The sequence below is a fragment of the Astatotilapia calliptera genome, chromosome 3 (genome assembly GCF_964374335.1).
Source record: "Astatotilapia calliptera chromosome 3, fAstCal68.1, whole genome shotgun sequence".
Lineage (NCBI taxonomy): Eukaryota > Metazoa > Chordata > Actinopteri > Cichliformes > Cichlidae > Astatotilapia > Astatotilapia calliptera.
The window spans coordinates 33089014-33102369 of NC_137424.1; the positions used below are offsets into that span (position 1 = coordinate 33089014).

At 41.2% G+C, this 13356-nt stretch overlaps 1 protein-coding gene across 1 annotated transcript in view; it reads left to right on the forward strand.

The window, feature by feature from the left end:
- The window catches only part of dnah2 (dynein, axonemal, heavy chain 2), a 62470-nt gene that overhangs the window by 41029 nt on the left and 8085 nt on the right, over nucleotides 1-13356 (forward strand). Inside the window, exons 56-83 of the mRNA XM_026161647.2 lie at nucleotides 73-240; nucleotides 462-622; nucleotides 814-953; nucleotides 1539-1671; nucleotides 1798-1937; nucleotides 2228-2438; nucleotides 2646-2762; nucleotides 2949-3090; nucleotides 3341-3510; nucleotides 3822-3938; nucleotides 4066-4230; nucleotides 4374-4496; nucleotides 4681-4829; nucleotides 5006-5072; nucleotides 5567-5717; nucleotides 6005-6153; nucleotides 6319-6452; nucleotides 6958-7102; nucleotides 7235-7434; nucleotides 7700-7826; nucleotides 7999-8185; nucleotides 8425-8573; nucleotides 8815-8998; nucleotides 9106-9296; nucleotides 9447-9638; nucleotides 10100-10284; nucleotides 10900-11128; nucleotides 12066-12217. Coding sequence (XP_026017432.2) covers nucleotides 73-240; nucleotides 462-622; nucleotides 814-953; nucleotides 1539-1671; nucleotides 1798-1937; nucleotides 2228-2438; nucleotides 2646-2762; nucleotides 2949-3090; nucleotides 3341-3510; nucleotides 3822-3938; nucleotides 4066-4230; nucleotides 4374-4496; nucleotides 4681-4829; nucleotides 5006-5072; nucleotides 5567-5717; nucleotides 6005-6153; nucleotides 6319-6452; nucleotides 6958-7102; nucleotides 7235-7434; nucleotides 7700-7826; nucleotides 7999-8185; nucleotides 8425-8573; nucleotides 8815-8998; nucleotides 9106-9296; nucleotides 9447-9638; nucleotides 10100-10284; nucleotides 10900-11128; nucleotides 12066-12217 — 4378 coding nt within the window. The remainder of the gene's footprint in view (nucleotides 1-72; nucleotides 241-461; nucleotides 623-813; nucleotides 954-1538; nucleotides 1672-1797; nucleotides 1938-2227; nucleotides 2439-2645; nucleotides 2763-2948; nucleotides 3091-3340; nucleotides 3511-3821; nucleotides 3939-4065; nucleotides 4231-4373; nucleotides 4497-4680; nucleotides 4830-5005; nucleotides 5073-5566; nucleotides 5718-6004; nucleotides 6154-6318; nucleotides 6453-6957; nucleotides 7103-7234; nucleotides 7435-7699; nucleotides 7827-7998; nucleotides 8186-8424; nucleotides 8574-8814; nucleotides 8999-9105; nucleotides 9297-9446; nucleotides 9639-10099; nucleotides 10285-10899; nucleotides 11129-12065; nucleotides 12218-13356) is intronic.

The following is a 13356-nucleotide window of genomic DNA, read 5'->3' on the forward strand; positions in this document are numbered from 1 at the left end:
ATATTGTATTTCCTCCTGGGATTTCCGGGCACGGTGAAGCTGATGTGTTATATCTTTCTGCTCCCTTTGCAGTTACTCGGATCATTCGAGTGATCAGTCAGCTCAGGGGCAACATGCTGGTGGTAGGTGTCGGGGGCTCAGGTCGGCGAAGCCTGTCTAAGATAGCTGCCTTCATATGTCAGTACCAGGTATTCCAAGTGGAAGTCACCAAGCAGTACCGCAAACTGGAGTTTAGAGAGGGTGAGGTCCGCCACACAACCGTTACATTCGCAGACTTTTGAGAAACTGCAATTTGTCTACTACCTTCCAGTTAAAATGAAAAAAGCTAAAACTAAACATGCCAATTTAATAATATTAGGAAATTCGTGGATGTCAGCATTGCATAAGTTGAATATTTTTACTAGTACAGTGAGGGATTTTAAGTGTGCGTGTGTCTGTGTGTGTGTGTGTGTGGCTTCTAGACATCAAGAAGCTGTACCGTTTGGCGGGTGTGGACAACAAGCCCACAGTCTTTCTGTTCAATGACACCCAGATTGTTGACGAATCCTTCCTAGAGGATATCAATAACATCCTGAGTTCAGGAGAGGTGCCTAACCTATATAAGCCAGACGAGTTTGTAGAGGTGTGTATAGCTTTCATCTGGCCAGTATGTCTTTCTATCTCTAGGGCATATCATTTAATTTCCATACCATATTTATTCATTCTATGAAGCCAACAGGTAGCATATGGGTAAATGAAATCGGTTTTCACAAAGCGTAGATTCAAAATGCTCATATCCTCATGCAGTGTGTAACGCTGTCTCTTTGCCTGTAGGTATGCAATGCTCTTTCAGAGTCTGCCAGGAAAGACAATGTGGCTGAGACTCCTGACTCATTGTTCAGCTACCTGATCGAGCGAGTTAGGAACAACCTGCACATTGTGCTCTGTTTGAGTCCAGTGGGAGAGCCATTCAGGTAGAGTCTATTTATGTAATGTATCCTGACTGACAAGAAGTTCCTGCCCCCTTTTTGGGGGTTTTTTCTCCAGATTTTTTTAAACTACTGAATAAATGTGGGACTGGAGGAAGAAAGGGATGAAAGTGTTTTTTGCTGTGCTACAGTATTTAAACTGAGAAATCCACTTTGTGACTCCAAGTAAAATGAACACAATAAACCCTCTATGATATCATTTTAGTCATGGTGATTTGTAAATAAATACATTTAAATCAACTGGCAGCCTTTTACAGAGCGATTAGTCCCTACACCACTCTGCAAAGTTGCAGTTAGAACAGTGGGTCATCTAAGATAAACAAGGTCAAGTTATTTGAGTGATTCTAGAGCAAGGACTCGTGCTGAGACAAACGGCCAGCTGTCTGTACACACAAACATGTAGTGAGCAAATAGATGAACACACATTTTCTTTTGTTGATAAAAACAGCTCTTCACTGACAAGCATTAAGGGAAGAGCTTGTTATGAGTGGTAGGCCTTTTAACCCTTGTTGCGATTAGCGGTGCAGTGTAGCAGTCGCACAATGTTGAGAAGTGGCTGTTTGCCTACAGGAACCGCATCCTCCAGTACCCAGCTCTTGTTAACTGCACCACTATAGACTGGTTCTGTGAATGGCCCAAAGATGCCCTCCTGGAGGTTGCTGAGAGGTACTTGGACGGAATGGAGCTGGGCTCAGTGGAAGGGGTGAGGCATGCACACACAAAGAGACATATGTGCACTTTTACCTTTGAGCATTTAAGCACAGAGGGGAGAAGATATTCCATGATTTGTCTCAAGGTAACATTTCTACGTTTCTGTGTGACGTTTTAGATCCAGACAAAGGTTGCCAGTATCTTTGTGACCACACACCAGTCAGTAGCACAAGTCTCCCAAAGAATGAAACTGGAGCTGAGGAGACAAAATTATGTGACACCAACAAACTACCTGGAGCTGGTGTCTGGATACAAGAAGTAAGCAGCTTTTTACCTTTGAATTCCTCCTTTGCTTGTCTCCACTTTTCCTACCACATTGAAATGCTTCATAAGTGTTTTACGCTCACTTGGATAGCAATGAAGATACACTGCACTGTTGTAGGTTATGAGTTTGAGGGTATTTACAGTTGCAGTCTGTCTGACTCTTCTCTACTGCGCTTCCTTGGTGGTTAAATAGCTCTGCTTGCCCGTTCCATTCCCTAAATGCGCATCTCTGTTAAAATCAGCTTGTCGGGCTTCTGTTTGCGAATGTGTTTGTGCCGATCCAGACTGCTGGCGGAGAAACGCGGTGAGTTGGGAGAGCAGGTGAGCAAGCTGCGTAACGGCCTTCTGAAAATCAGTGAAACGAGGGAGAAAGTGGAGGCCATGTCTCTAGAGCTCGAGGAGGCCAAAAAGCAGGTTGCCGAGTTCCAGAAACAGTGTGATGAATATTTGTCCGTCATTGTGCAACAAAAGAAAGAAGCCGACAGCCAACAGAAGGTATGTGCTACAGTACATGAACATAACTCACTGCAGAGATTGAAGTAATATTTGCGTGGGTTACTTCCACGAGTCACCTAAAGATCCTTTTGAATTAAAACTGAAAACTGATTTTTTTGAAATGTTATGTGGTAGATTGTTACTGAAAAAACGGAATAAATAATAACAGTTGAACTCACATTCACTCACATGTGTGCTTGCATTCAGACGGTGAGTGATGAAAATGAGAAAATCGGGGCAGAAGAGTTGCAGTGTAAAGCCATGGCTGAGAATGCACAGAGAGACCTGGACGAGGCCCTGCCTGCCCTGGAAGAAGCCATGAAGGTATGTTTGTCCCGCTGACTGCTCTCATGGAATAACATGTATGCGCTTACTTTGTTCATTATATTGTCTGGTTTGGTGAGTAATTTGCTACGAGTACCACTCGGCATGTGTTTTATGTCTTATTTGTATTGGATTTTCACACGACTGAGCCTTCTAACAACCACACATTGATGTTTTTGCACATAGGCTCTGGAGTCTCTGAATAAGAAGGACATGACAGAGATCAAATCATACGGCCGTCCTCCTGCACTGGTGGAGACAGTGATGCATGCTGTTATGACCCTTCTGGAGAAAGAGCCAACCTGGGCAGAAGCCAAGAGACAGCTGGGTGAGCGACAGCAGCAGTGCAGAAATTAATTGAAGAGAGAGTTTGGCAAAAGAACAGAAATAACAGGCAAAACTGTAGTGTAGTGAAAATGAGTACAGCACAATCAGAGAATTACAGTCCACAGTTACAATCAGCTTTTTTGAGGAAAAAGGGTGATTGTAAATGTTATATTAGGGGTTAAATGTACTCATTCTTTTTCATCTTTAATACAGCAATTGATTGTTAACTGACTGTCATGTGTCTCTGGCAGGTGAGGGAAACTTCATCAAAACATTGGTTCATTTTGACAAAGATAATATATCAGACCGTGTTTTGAAGAAGATTGGCCTGTACTGCAAGCAAGTGGACTTCCAGCCAGAGATCATCGGCAAAGTATCGCTGGCTGCCAAGTCACTCTGTATGTGGGTCAGAGCCATGGAGGTAAGAGGTCGCTACACACGGTCACACACACTTTTAAACATACTTACAAATAACAATAGTCACCGTGGACCTGCTAGCATATGGTAAGTGGTAGTTGGTTATAGTTAAACATGGCGATATATAACGGATTGTAGATAAACAAAAGACACTGTTATCCACAGTGCAGGTTAAGCACACTACAGCAAAAGAAGAAAGCACATGCCCAAGAAAGTAGAATATGAGAACAGTAACAAAAAAGAAGCTTCGTTACATATGATGAGAAAAAGTCTGGGGCAAAACTAAATCCATGAATGTTTATATGGTTTTTCCAGGTGTACGGTCGTGTCTACAGGGTAGTAGAACCAAAGCGTGCCCAGCTGAATGCTGCCATGGCCCAGCTAGCAGAGAAGCAGGCCGCGCTGGCCGAGGCTCAAAACAAACTACGAGCGGTATGAAGAACCAGTACATCATGGAACCACCAGACAGATATAAGCGTTTGATTGATGAGAGCTCAGTTTGCAAAAGAGCATAATGGCGTTCCATTATTATAATCGATCTGCATGTGTTTGTGAGCAGTTGGGGGGAAAATTGGAGCAGCTGAAAAAGCAGCACAGTGAAAAGCTGGCCATGAAGGAGAGTTTGAGGAAGAAATCAGATGAGATGGAGGTGAAACTGGACCGTGCTGGCAAACTGGTGACTGGACTTGCTGGAGAGAGGGTCCGCTGGGAGGAGAGAGTTGTTGTACGCCCCCCCCTCCACACACACACACACATACCCACTCACCTGTCTAAACTTAAAATGCTACTTAAAATATGGCAAAGAACAATACTTAACATAAAAACCCACATGCATCTTTATGTAATCCAAATCTGTGTGTTTTTCAGGGCCTTGAAGAAAATATGGGGTATCTGGTGGGAGACTGTTTGCTGGCAGCTTCTTTTCTCTCATACATGGGCCCCTTCCTTTCCAACTATAGAGAGGAGTTGCTTCAAATCTGGATGAAGGAGGTCAGGCAGCCAAACACACTGTTAAAGCACCCAGTAAATCCTACTGTGCAGTAAACTTCTAGTGAACGTCTAAGAAAAAAATGCCCTCTTAAAATTGAATGACCCATGTATACTGTACTCTTTTATTTTTCTTGTTTTTTATTTCTTCTCTCTCTCTTTCTGTATCTGCTTACACTCTTTTCAGGTAAGGGGCTTAGGGATCGCATGTACACCAGGATTCAGTTTTGCAGTTTTTATGTCCAAACCCACAGTGGTGAGAGACTGGAACATCCAGGGCCTGCCCACTGATGCTTTTTCTACTGAGAACGGAATTATAGTCACCCGTGGAAACCGGTCAGTGCATCATTCGGTATCTTATTATAAGTTTTATTATTATTAGTTTTGGGGAATCTCATTTTATTCGTTTTTTTTCTGGATTTAGAGTTGTGCATGTATGTTTTACAGTTTACAAACCATGTGTGAAGGTGTAAATACAACTTCTTATATCTTTCTCTGCTCTTTTTGTCAAGATGGCCACTGATGGTGGACCCTCAAGGCCAAGCTTTGAAGTGGATTAAAAAGATGGAACTATCAAGGGTAAGAACTGGGTTCTTTCTTTCCCACCAAGTGCTGGGTGGGAACATTACATCCTCAAATATAACTCAAAATACATTACTAAACTTTGTTTGACTGCCCATAAAGGTTTAGTAGATACATTTTCATTAACTCTAGCTGTCCTCTCTCTTCTTTCTTTTTTTATTGACGTGCCTGGTAGCAATGCATTTCCCTTATTTGAGCTGACCTTTTACTTTTCTGAGACTATCACAACTCATCTCAAATTCACTGCACCAACATACTCATGATCCCCCTCAAGTAATTACTGAACCTATGAAGACTGCCTGCCAGTACTTTTTACAAAGCAAATAAGATGAACTTCACTGACATTTAAAAATCTCAACTCAGATGAGTTTATAAATATAAAGAAATACATTTTTAATGATTATGAATGAGGAATTATTTCTGAGGCTGTTGGTATGTTTTTGTGTTTGACAGGCTGTGTTGTTGTTGTCTCTTATCTGCCAAACTCGCAGGGTCTCAAAGTAATCGATTTTCAAATGCCAGACTACCTGCGGGTGCTGGAGAATGCCATCCAGTTTGGGAATCCTGTTTTGCTGCAGAATGTCCAGGAGGAATTGGACCCCTCTCTCAACCCAATTCTCAACAAGTCCCTGACATGCATAGGTGTGATGCAAATGCATGCACACGCACACATAGGCAAAGTCACACTTTAAAATAGCAGCTGGTGAAATAAATTTTTACCTGTTTGAGTGGTTTCAAATCCAGGTGGAGACTTTTCTGTCTGGAGTTGCATGTTCTCCCTGTGTCTGCAAGGGTACTTCCACCCATAGTCTAAAGACCGTTCATTTATAATTCTAAATGAATGTGAGTGTGCCTCTAGGACAGGTGGAGGACACTGGATAGATGGATGGATATGAATTCATTATGTTTATGCGTCTACGTGTTTGCAGGCGGCAGGTTGCTGTTGAAGCTGGGTGATAAGGAGGTGGAGTACAGTGCTGAGTTCCGCTTCTATATCACCACCAAGCTGTCTAACCCCCACTACACCCCAGAGATTTCTGCAATGACCACTATAGTAAACTTTGCTGTTAAGGAGCAGGTGAGCATGCATGTCTGTGAAACCATATGTGTCCTCTGTATGTTCTGGCTACTTAATAACTCCATATAACTCCTAATTTTTGTCTATATGCAGTTTCAGGTATTAGATGCCGTCTTAATTTACCTGTCACTGGGATTTTTGTGTATTTTGCATGCATGCACACAGGGTTTAGAAGCCCAGCTACTGGGAATTGTGGTGCGTAAAGAGCGTCCAGAGCTGGAAGAGCAGAAAGACTCTTTGGTGATTAGCATTGCCTCTGGCAAGAAGAGCCTGCAGGACCTGGAGGATGAGATTCTCAGGTTTCAAACATTGACCTTTGTCCTTCTTCATCAATATTTTCCTCACATAATGGACAATGTTCAGTTTAGATCCAGTCTTTTATTACCACCAGCTGTACCAGTAATAGTAATTATAACATGTTTGTTAAAGTAGCCATGCCTACTGTACCTCCATAAGAACCAGGGATTATATAAAGGAACGGAAAAAGTGTCAACTTCCATTATTCTCTTATTAGTACTTCAGGCAAAAAGTACTTTGAGAAAGAGCAACTGATTAAGACCCTACCCAGCATTAAATATCTGTATACAGTGTATATATATTAATATCTTAAAGATCACAAGTTGTGCATATCACCTTGTTATGGTGATCACTCATGTTTTCAGCCATGCAGTTCTCGAAAGCTCGAAAGGAAATTCTTTCCAAGGAATGAGATGGTTTTCTACCCATGAATGAGAGCAGGTTTTTGTATTTGGGCTGGGGGGTTGTTTTATTTTTATTGTTGTATGTTTATGTCTGTTCTACCAGACTGCTGAATGAGTCAACTGGCTCGCTGCTGGACGATGTGCAGCTGGTAAACACCCTGCAGGCATCCAAAGTGACAGCCACTGAAGTTTCAAAACAGCTGGAAAGCAGTGAACAGACCGAGCTCAAGATCGACTCTGCAAGAGAGGTCAGGTCTCAGGAGAGCGGCAGAGGGGATTGTCCTCCTTTGCTTGGTCTTACAGTAAATGTAGCATTTCTTTATTATTGCATGCTGTTTGGAAATGATAATAAAAAGTCTTTAATATTTTTGTGTTGACAGGCCTACCGTCCATGTGCTGAGCGAGCCTCTATTCTCTTCTTCATTCTAAGTGACATGGGCCGCATTGACCCCATGTACCAGTTCTCATTGGATGCCTACATTAACCTGTTTAACCTCAGCATAGAAAAGAGCAAGCGCAGCCAGAAGCTGGAGGAGAGGATCACCAACCTCAATGATTATCACACATACGCAGTGTACAAGTAAGCATTGTTTTGAAATCACGTCTGCTTCTGTGTGTTACATGATGTATACGATGCATAAATAAACAGTTCTACTTGATAAAAGAGCGAGCTGATGTAGTGATATGCTGCACACTGGGCATGTAATATGTATCTGAACTTGCTGTGGAAAGATCTGTACACCTGTAAGATTTTGATATAATTAATCAGAAACGTACACTTCATCATTTGCTACTGCTGCTGTATCCTGGTGAGTCTTCCTAACGCGTGGTTTTGTGTTGGGCAGGTACACGTGTCGTGGTCTGTTTGAGGCTCACAAGCTGCTCTTCAGCTTCCAGATGTGTGCCAAAATTCTGGAGGTGGCCGGAAAACTCAACATGGATCAGTATAACTTCTTGCTTCGAGGTGGAATTGTAAGAAAAACAGAACAGACACATTGTTGATGGTAAAAGCTTTCCTCACCAGTAGATTTGCTAATATCCCTCAAAAAGACCTGTGTATGAGTGTGTTTAGTATATGCTATATATCCTATATTGATGAGATAATTAGACTACTGACTGATGATTGACTGATTGATGCTTGTAGGTTCTTGATAAGAAGGGGCAGATGGATAACCCATTTACCAGCTGGTTGGCAGACTCCAGCTGGGACAACATCACACAGTTGGATAAGCTGCCCGGCTTCCGTGGCATCGTGTCCTCCTTTGAACAATCCTCTCGAGACTGGAACGTTTGGTTCACCAGCTCTGAGCCAGAGAATGCTCCACTTCCAGGTCTGAATGTGCTATAGAGGGTACATTTGTGTTCTTATGGAGGAAAGTCTTCTCACTGTGAGCAAACTGACTGAGCGTGCTCTCCTGAGAGGCCGGGTGAACTGATGTGCAAGAAAGTCAGCTTTTTCTTACTGCTGTGCAACAGTTTTAATTACTTGACTATTTGTTTTTCTTCTTGTCTTTATGCATCACTCCTAATAAATTGTATAATTACAGATTTACATTTTTTCCCCCTTTAGGTGATTGGGAGAGTAAGTGTAATGAGTTCCAGAAAATGCTGATAGTGCGTGCTATGCGTCCCGACCGTGTCTCTTTCTGCATTACCTCCTTCATCATTAAACACCTCGGCTCTCGCTTTGTGGAACCACCTGTACTCGACATGAAATCAGTGAGTTTCAGGTCTTTTTAAACTAATTCCTGATATTTTTCCAAGTATCATGATTAAAGGTTTGGATTCTTGTTAATATAATCTTTCTAGTTGCAATTGAATTTTTGCTTGAAGTGTCAAAATCTCCAAAAATCCCATTGCAGAGTTACTGTTAGGTGTCAAGTAAGTTGCCTTTTTTTTAAAATCGTCTCACTCTCTTCCAGCTTTTTTGATGAATGTGCCATCTTTGTCTTCTCCTTAGGTTGTGGAGGAATCAACTAGCTGTACTCCTCTGATCTTTGTTCTGTCTCCCGGGGTGGACCCTACAGGCGCTCTGCTGCAGCTAGCTGAGGCTTCTGGGATGAGCAACCACTTCCAGGCTCTGTCTCTGGGCCAGGGACAGGCTCCCATTGCCAAGAGCATGATAGAGGAGGGCATTAAGAACGGTGCTAGACCAGTTGCTATGTTTGTTTGTTTGCTTTTTAACGATCACCGTGTCTGATTACTCAAATAGGAATCTACACGTAGAACTAAACTGAACTGACTCTTTCAGGTCATTGGGTGTTCCTGGCCAACTGTCACCTGTCTCTGTCATGGATGCCTGAGCTGGACAAGCTGATTAAGCAGCTACAGCTGCAGAAGCCCCACCCAGACTTCAGGCTCTGGCTCAGCTCTTCACCACACCCTGATTTTCCCATTACCATTCTGCAGGCTGGTATCAAGATGACCACTGAACCACCGAAGGTACACACTCACAGACACAGCTTTGTGTCACTACAGTCATACAATATATACATTCTTGTATGTGTGAGTTTTACTTGTCACTACATACACGCTACACGTAACTGAAACTATAAGCTCTAAACTCTTAACACATCCCGTTCTCATTCTCAGGGTGTTAAAGCCAACATGAAGCGTCTTTACCAGCTGGTGACAGAAGCTCAATTCAACAGCTGCAATAAACCCGCGTTCTACAGGAAGCTCCTCTTCTCCCTCTGCTTTTTCCACAGCATCCTTCTGGAAAGGAAGAAGTTTCTACAGATGGGCTGGAACATTGTGTATGGCTTTAATGATTCTGACTTTGAGGTGAGAGATTCATTTGATACAGGAAAAAAACTGTGACAGCTATTGGAAAGGACAGAAAAACAAATGTTTAGTGCAGTAATAATGTTTGTGTTTACATCTGCTGATTGATGTAGTGAAGATCACATGGTTTTGTATGTAAAGAAAAAGATTGATTGATTAGGATAAATGTACGTGTGTCTTTATTAAAGACAACACATTAATTTAGAGTAATTAATAATAAGTATGCAGGTAGTTGATTTTATTTTCCTAACAACACGATGCTCTCCTGTGTCAGAGAACAATAATGTAGTAAACAAAAGTACAACAAAATGCAAATCACAAGAACTTAGTTCAGGTGTGTGAGACTGATTCATTAACATTTCTTTTTTCTTTCTGCTCCAGAGAGTTTTGCACTTGTCCTTGATGTGTTGTGTCAGATTTCAAACCCAGTCTGTTAAGCTCTTTGTCTTAATACTTCCCAGGTGAGTGAGAAACTACTCAGTCTGTACCTGAATGATTATGAGGAGATTCCCTGGGATGCACTCAAGTACCTCATTGCTGGGGTCAACTATGGAGGTCACGTCACCGATGACTGGGACAGACGTCTTCTGACCACATACATCAATGACTACTTCTGTGACGCTGTCATAAACCAGCCATTCTTCAAGTAAGATATTATTCAGTGTGCTAATGCAAGTATACTAGTAACTGCTTCAAACCAGTGCACTGTGCTAATAATTTAAATATGTTTTGGTAAACAAAAGCACTTTTGCAGAAGTACCGATGCCTAAACATTTCCCATATTTGATGCAAACTGTTGCTTCAAACTGAGACTTTCTGAAGCACCTTTTTGCTCACAGAGTGCTAGCACCACCAAGAGGACAGCAAGGTCATCACTTCTTAAGAAAAGCAGATACACCGAGTGCTGTCAAGATCTCTTACTCTGTTTATTTACTGGCTTCACAAATCGTGTGTTTCTATCATTTCTACCCAAAGACTCAGATTTCCCCTTAGATAAATATCAAGTGAAATCTTTGAGGCTTAGAATACAAACCTTCAGTGCTCCATTCACGCAGGAGTAGTTGTAGAACGATTGTTTGCTAATGTGTTGAGGCAATCTGAAGCACAGGAAATTACTACCACTTCATGTTGCTGCTCCCAACAGAACACTTAATCTTATCATATGTATTATGATGATGTTGTCTTTTTTGCACTGTTATTATGCTGATGGGCATTTTATATAATATATATATATAATTATTAACCCCTTTTTCTCTGTCAGGTTATCAACTTTAACCAACTATTACATCCCCCGTGACGGTTCCCAGGCTTTATGCAAGGAATATATCGACAGGATGCCATCCACAGAGCATCCAGAACTATTTGGCCAGCACCCTAATGCTGACATTGCAAGCCAGATCGCTGAGACTAAGACAGTGTTTGACACCCTGCTCTCCCTGCAGCCCCAGGTTACCAGCAAGACTGCTGCTGGGGGTAGTAGAGAAGATAAGGTGAGGGTGAAACAAGTTGGGAGGAGAGAACAGGGATGAAACTACAAAATGTAATAATGTGCATATTGAATAAAGTTGTTTTGTTTTGTTTTGTTTTTGTTTTGTTTTTTAACGCTGGGCTTAACAGTTAATCAGTGTACTGGGCCGTATAGCCTGAATGGCATCATCTCTCTTTAAAAGTATGTGTAGTAGAACGTGGGAAATGTAATGTTCTTTTTTCCAGTTAATGGTTAGTAATTGCTTGAAAAAGGCTGTCTGCGTGACTCCAGACAGCCATATTTGACAGATTTCTTCCCAGCAATGCTTAGACATCCATATAGTTACATAACACTGGCTAACAGTCATCAGTGTAATAAGATACAGATCTGGGAATCTGTGCTTTATGGCTTATGCTTCACCCTGAAGTTTAAGGAAAGGACTCAGAAGGTTTGTATTCTATAAAACTGAAACTGTGTGTTATTAGGACATTATACTGTTTATTTGGGTTTTGTTGTTTTTAATAAATTAAATTTAAAAAAACTGTTCTGTTAGTTATTAGCAGAGTGCTGTTGTGGTGCAAGATCAAGATCAGAGCATTTATCACAACTTTAAATTGCTTCTAACACAAGTCCCACATGCTGGTCCCACTTAGCTGCTGCTTTTGAATGTTGATGGATCTGATTATATCTAATCACCCGTGCATGGATTTGCTTTCAGATATAGCTCTGTTTATTATTTCTGCTTTGTTTAAAGTCAAGTTAAAGGCACATTATCTCTTAGGATCCTTCTTGGAGGTATTGGCAGTTTGTCTCTGTGCTTTAAATGCTGTAGTTTTATAGTAGTGTGAACAGTCTAATTGGTAAAATCTCATTATCACCACTTTTATATTGGTTCTCCTGGAGTGTGTATTTTACTACTGGGAATGAACCTGTTATATCTGCTTTATTTGTGTTTCTAGGTATTAGAGCTGTTGACAGATGTTCGTGTAAAGATCCCAAAATACATTGAATGCGAGGGCACGAAAACCCTCTTGTTGGACAACCCTTCACCTCTTAATGTGGTCTTGCTGCAAGAGATCCAGAGATACAACTCTCTGCTGAGCACCATTAAGTATGAACTCTGTGTGTGTGTGTGTGTGTGTGTGTGTGTGTGTGTGTGTGTGTGTGTGTGTGTGTGTGTGTGTGTGTGTGTGTGTGTGTGTGTGTGTGTGTGTGTGTGTGTCTGTTTTATTGTACCTTGATGTGTAAATCTACAGTTTCAAATGAGTTAAATGTAGGTGTCATATGCCATCAGGTAGAAAAACAAATCTGAGGCTAAAATTGTGCAGTTTCACAGCTGAATAATTGCACTTTATTTTCACTGAATAATTCAGACCCTGCTAACAAAAGTGCTTTTTCTCACGTGTTTGATTTTTTTGATTTTCACTCCTTCCAATTAGCCTCTGTACCAGTTTGAAGACAATAACAGAAATTAAAAAAGCAGAAATTCATATTTATGGTTGGGTCAGCTATTCATATTTTTTTAAGTTATAAAACAATGCTATTTATTTCTATTTTTAACTTAATGTTGTGGCTCAGGAGCTAAGGCGTACTAATCCTGAATTCCTGATGCATGCATCAGTGTGAGTCAGTCTATGTGGAACAGTTAAGCAGTGGGAAGTAGTAAAACACATAGAATGAAGTGCAATATAAATGTGGTTGAGTACAAAAGTGCTGTATAGGTATCAGTCCATTTACCAGTGTTATTAAAGACAAATCAATAACAGAAAGTTGTGCACTTGATAGAATAACTTAAGTATAACATGGTGTGGTCTTGTCGCAGAGCGCTAATAATCCTAGATGTGTTTTAGGCAGTGCTGGGGCCGTTATTCCAAAAAAAGCCATGTATTACACATTACTCGTTACTTGTCTTAAAAGTAACATAAAGTACATTACGTGATTACTCACCAGAAAAAGTAATTAATTACGTTACTCATTACATTGCTTTGTCATTATGAGACGATGCATTTCAGATCAATTTACAGAATAATTACCAGTTAACAAAATAAACCTTAGATGACAGTTACATGTACCCGCACAAATCCTAATGAGGACTCAGGGGCATCTTTCTTTTAGTGTTTGCATATAAACACGAAGCCAACAACACAAAGCAAAGTTGAAAACCAGCCAAAGACAACTTAAAGTGATTCTACTGTAGACAGATAGAAATGGATGCTACAACGCTGCAAGCCTGACTTCTTATCACTCCTT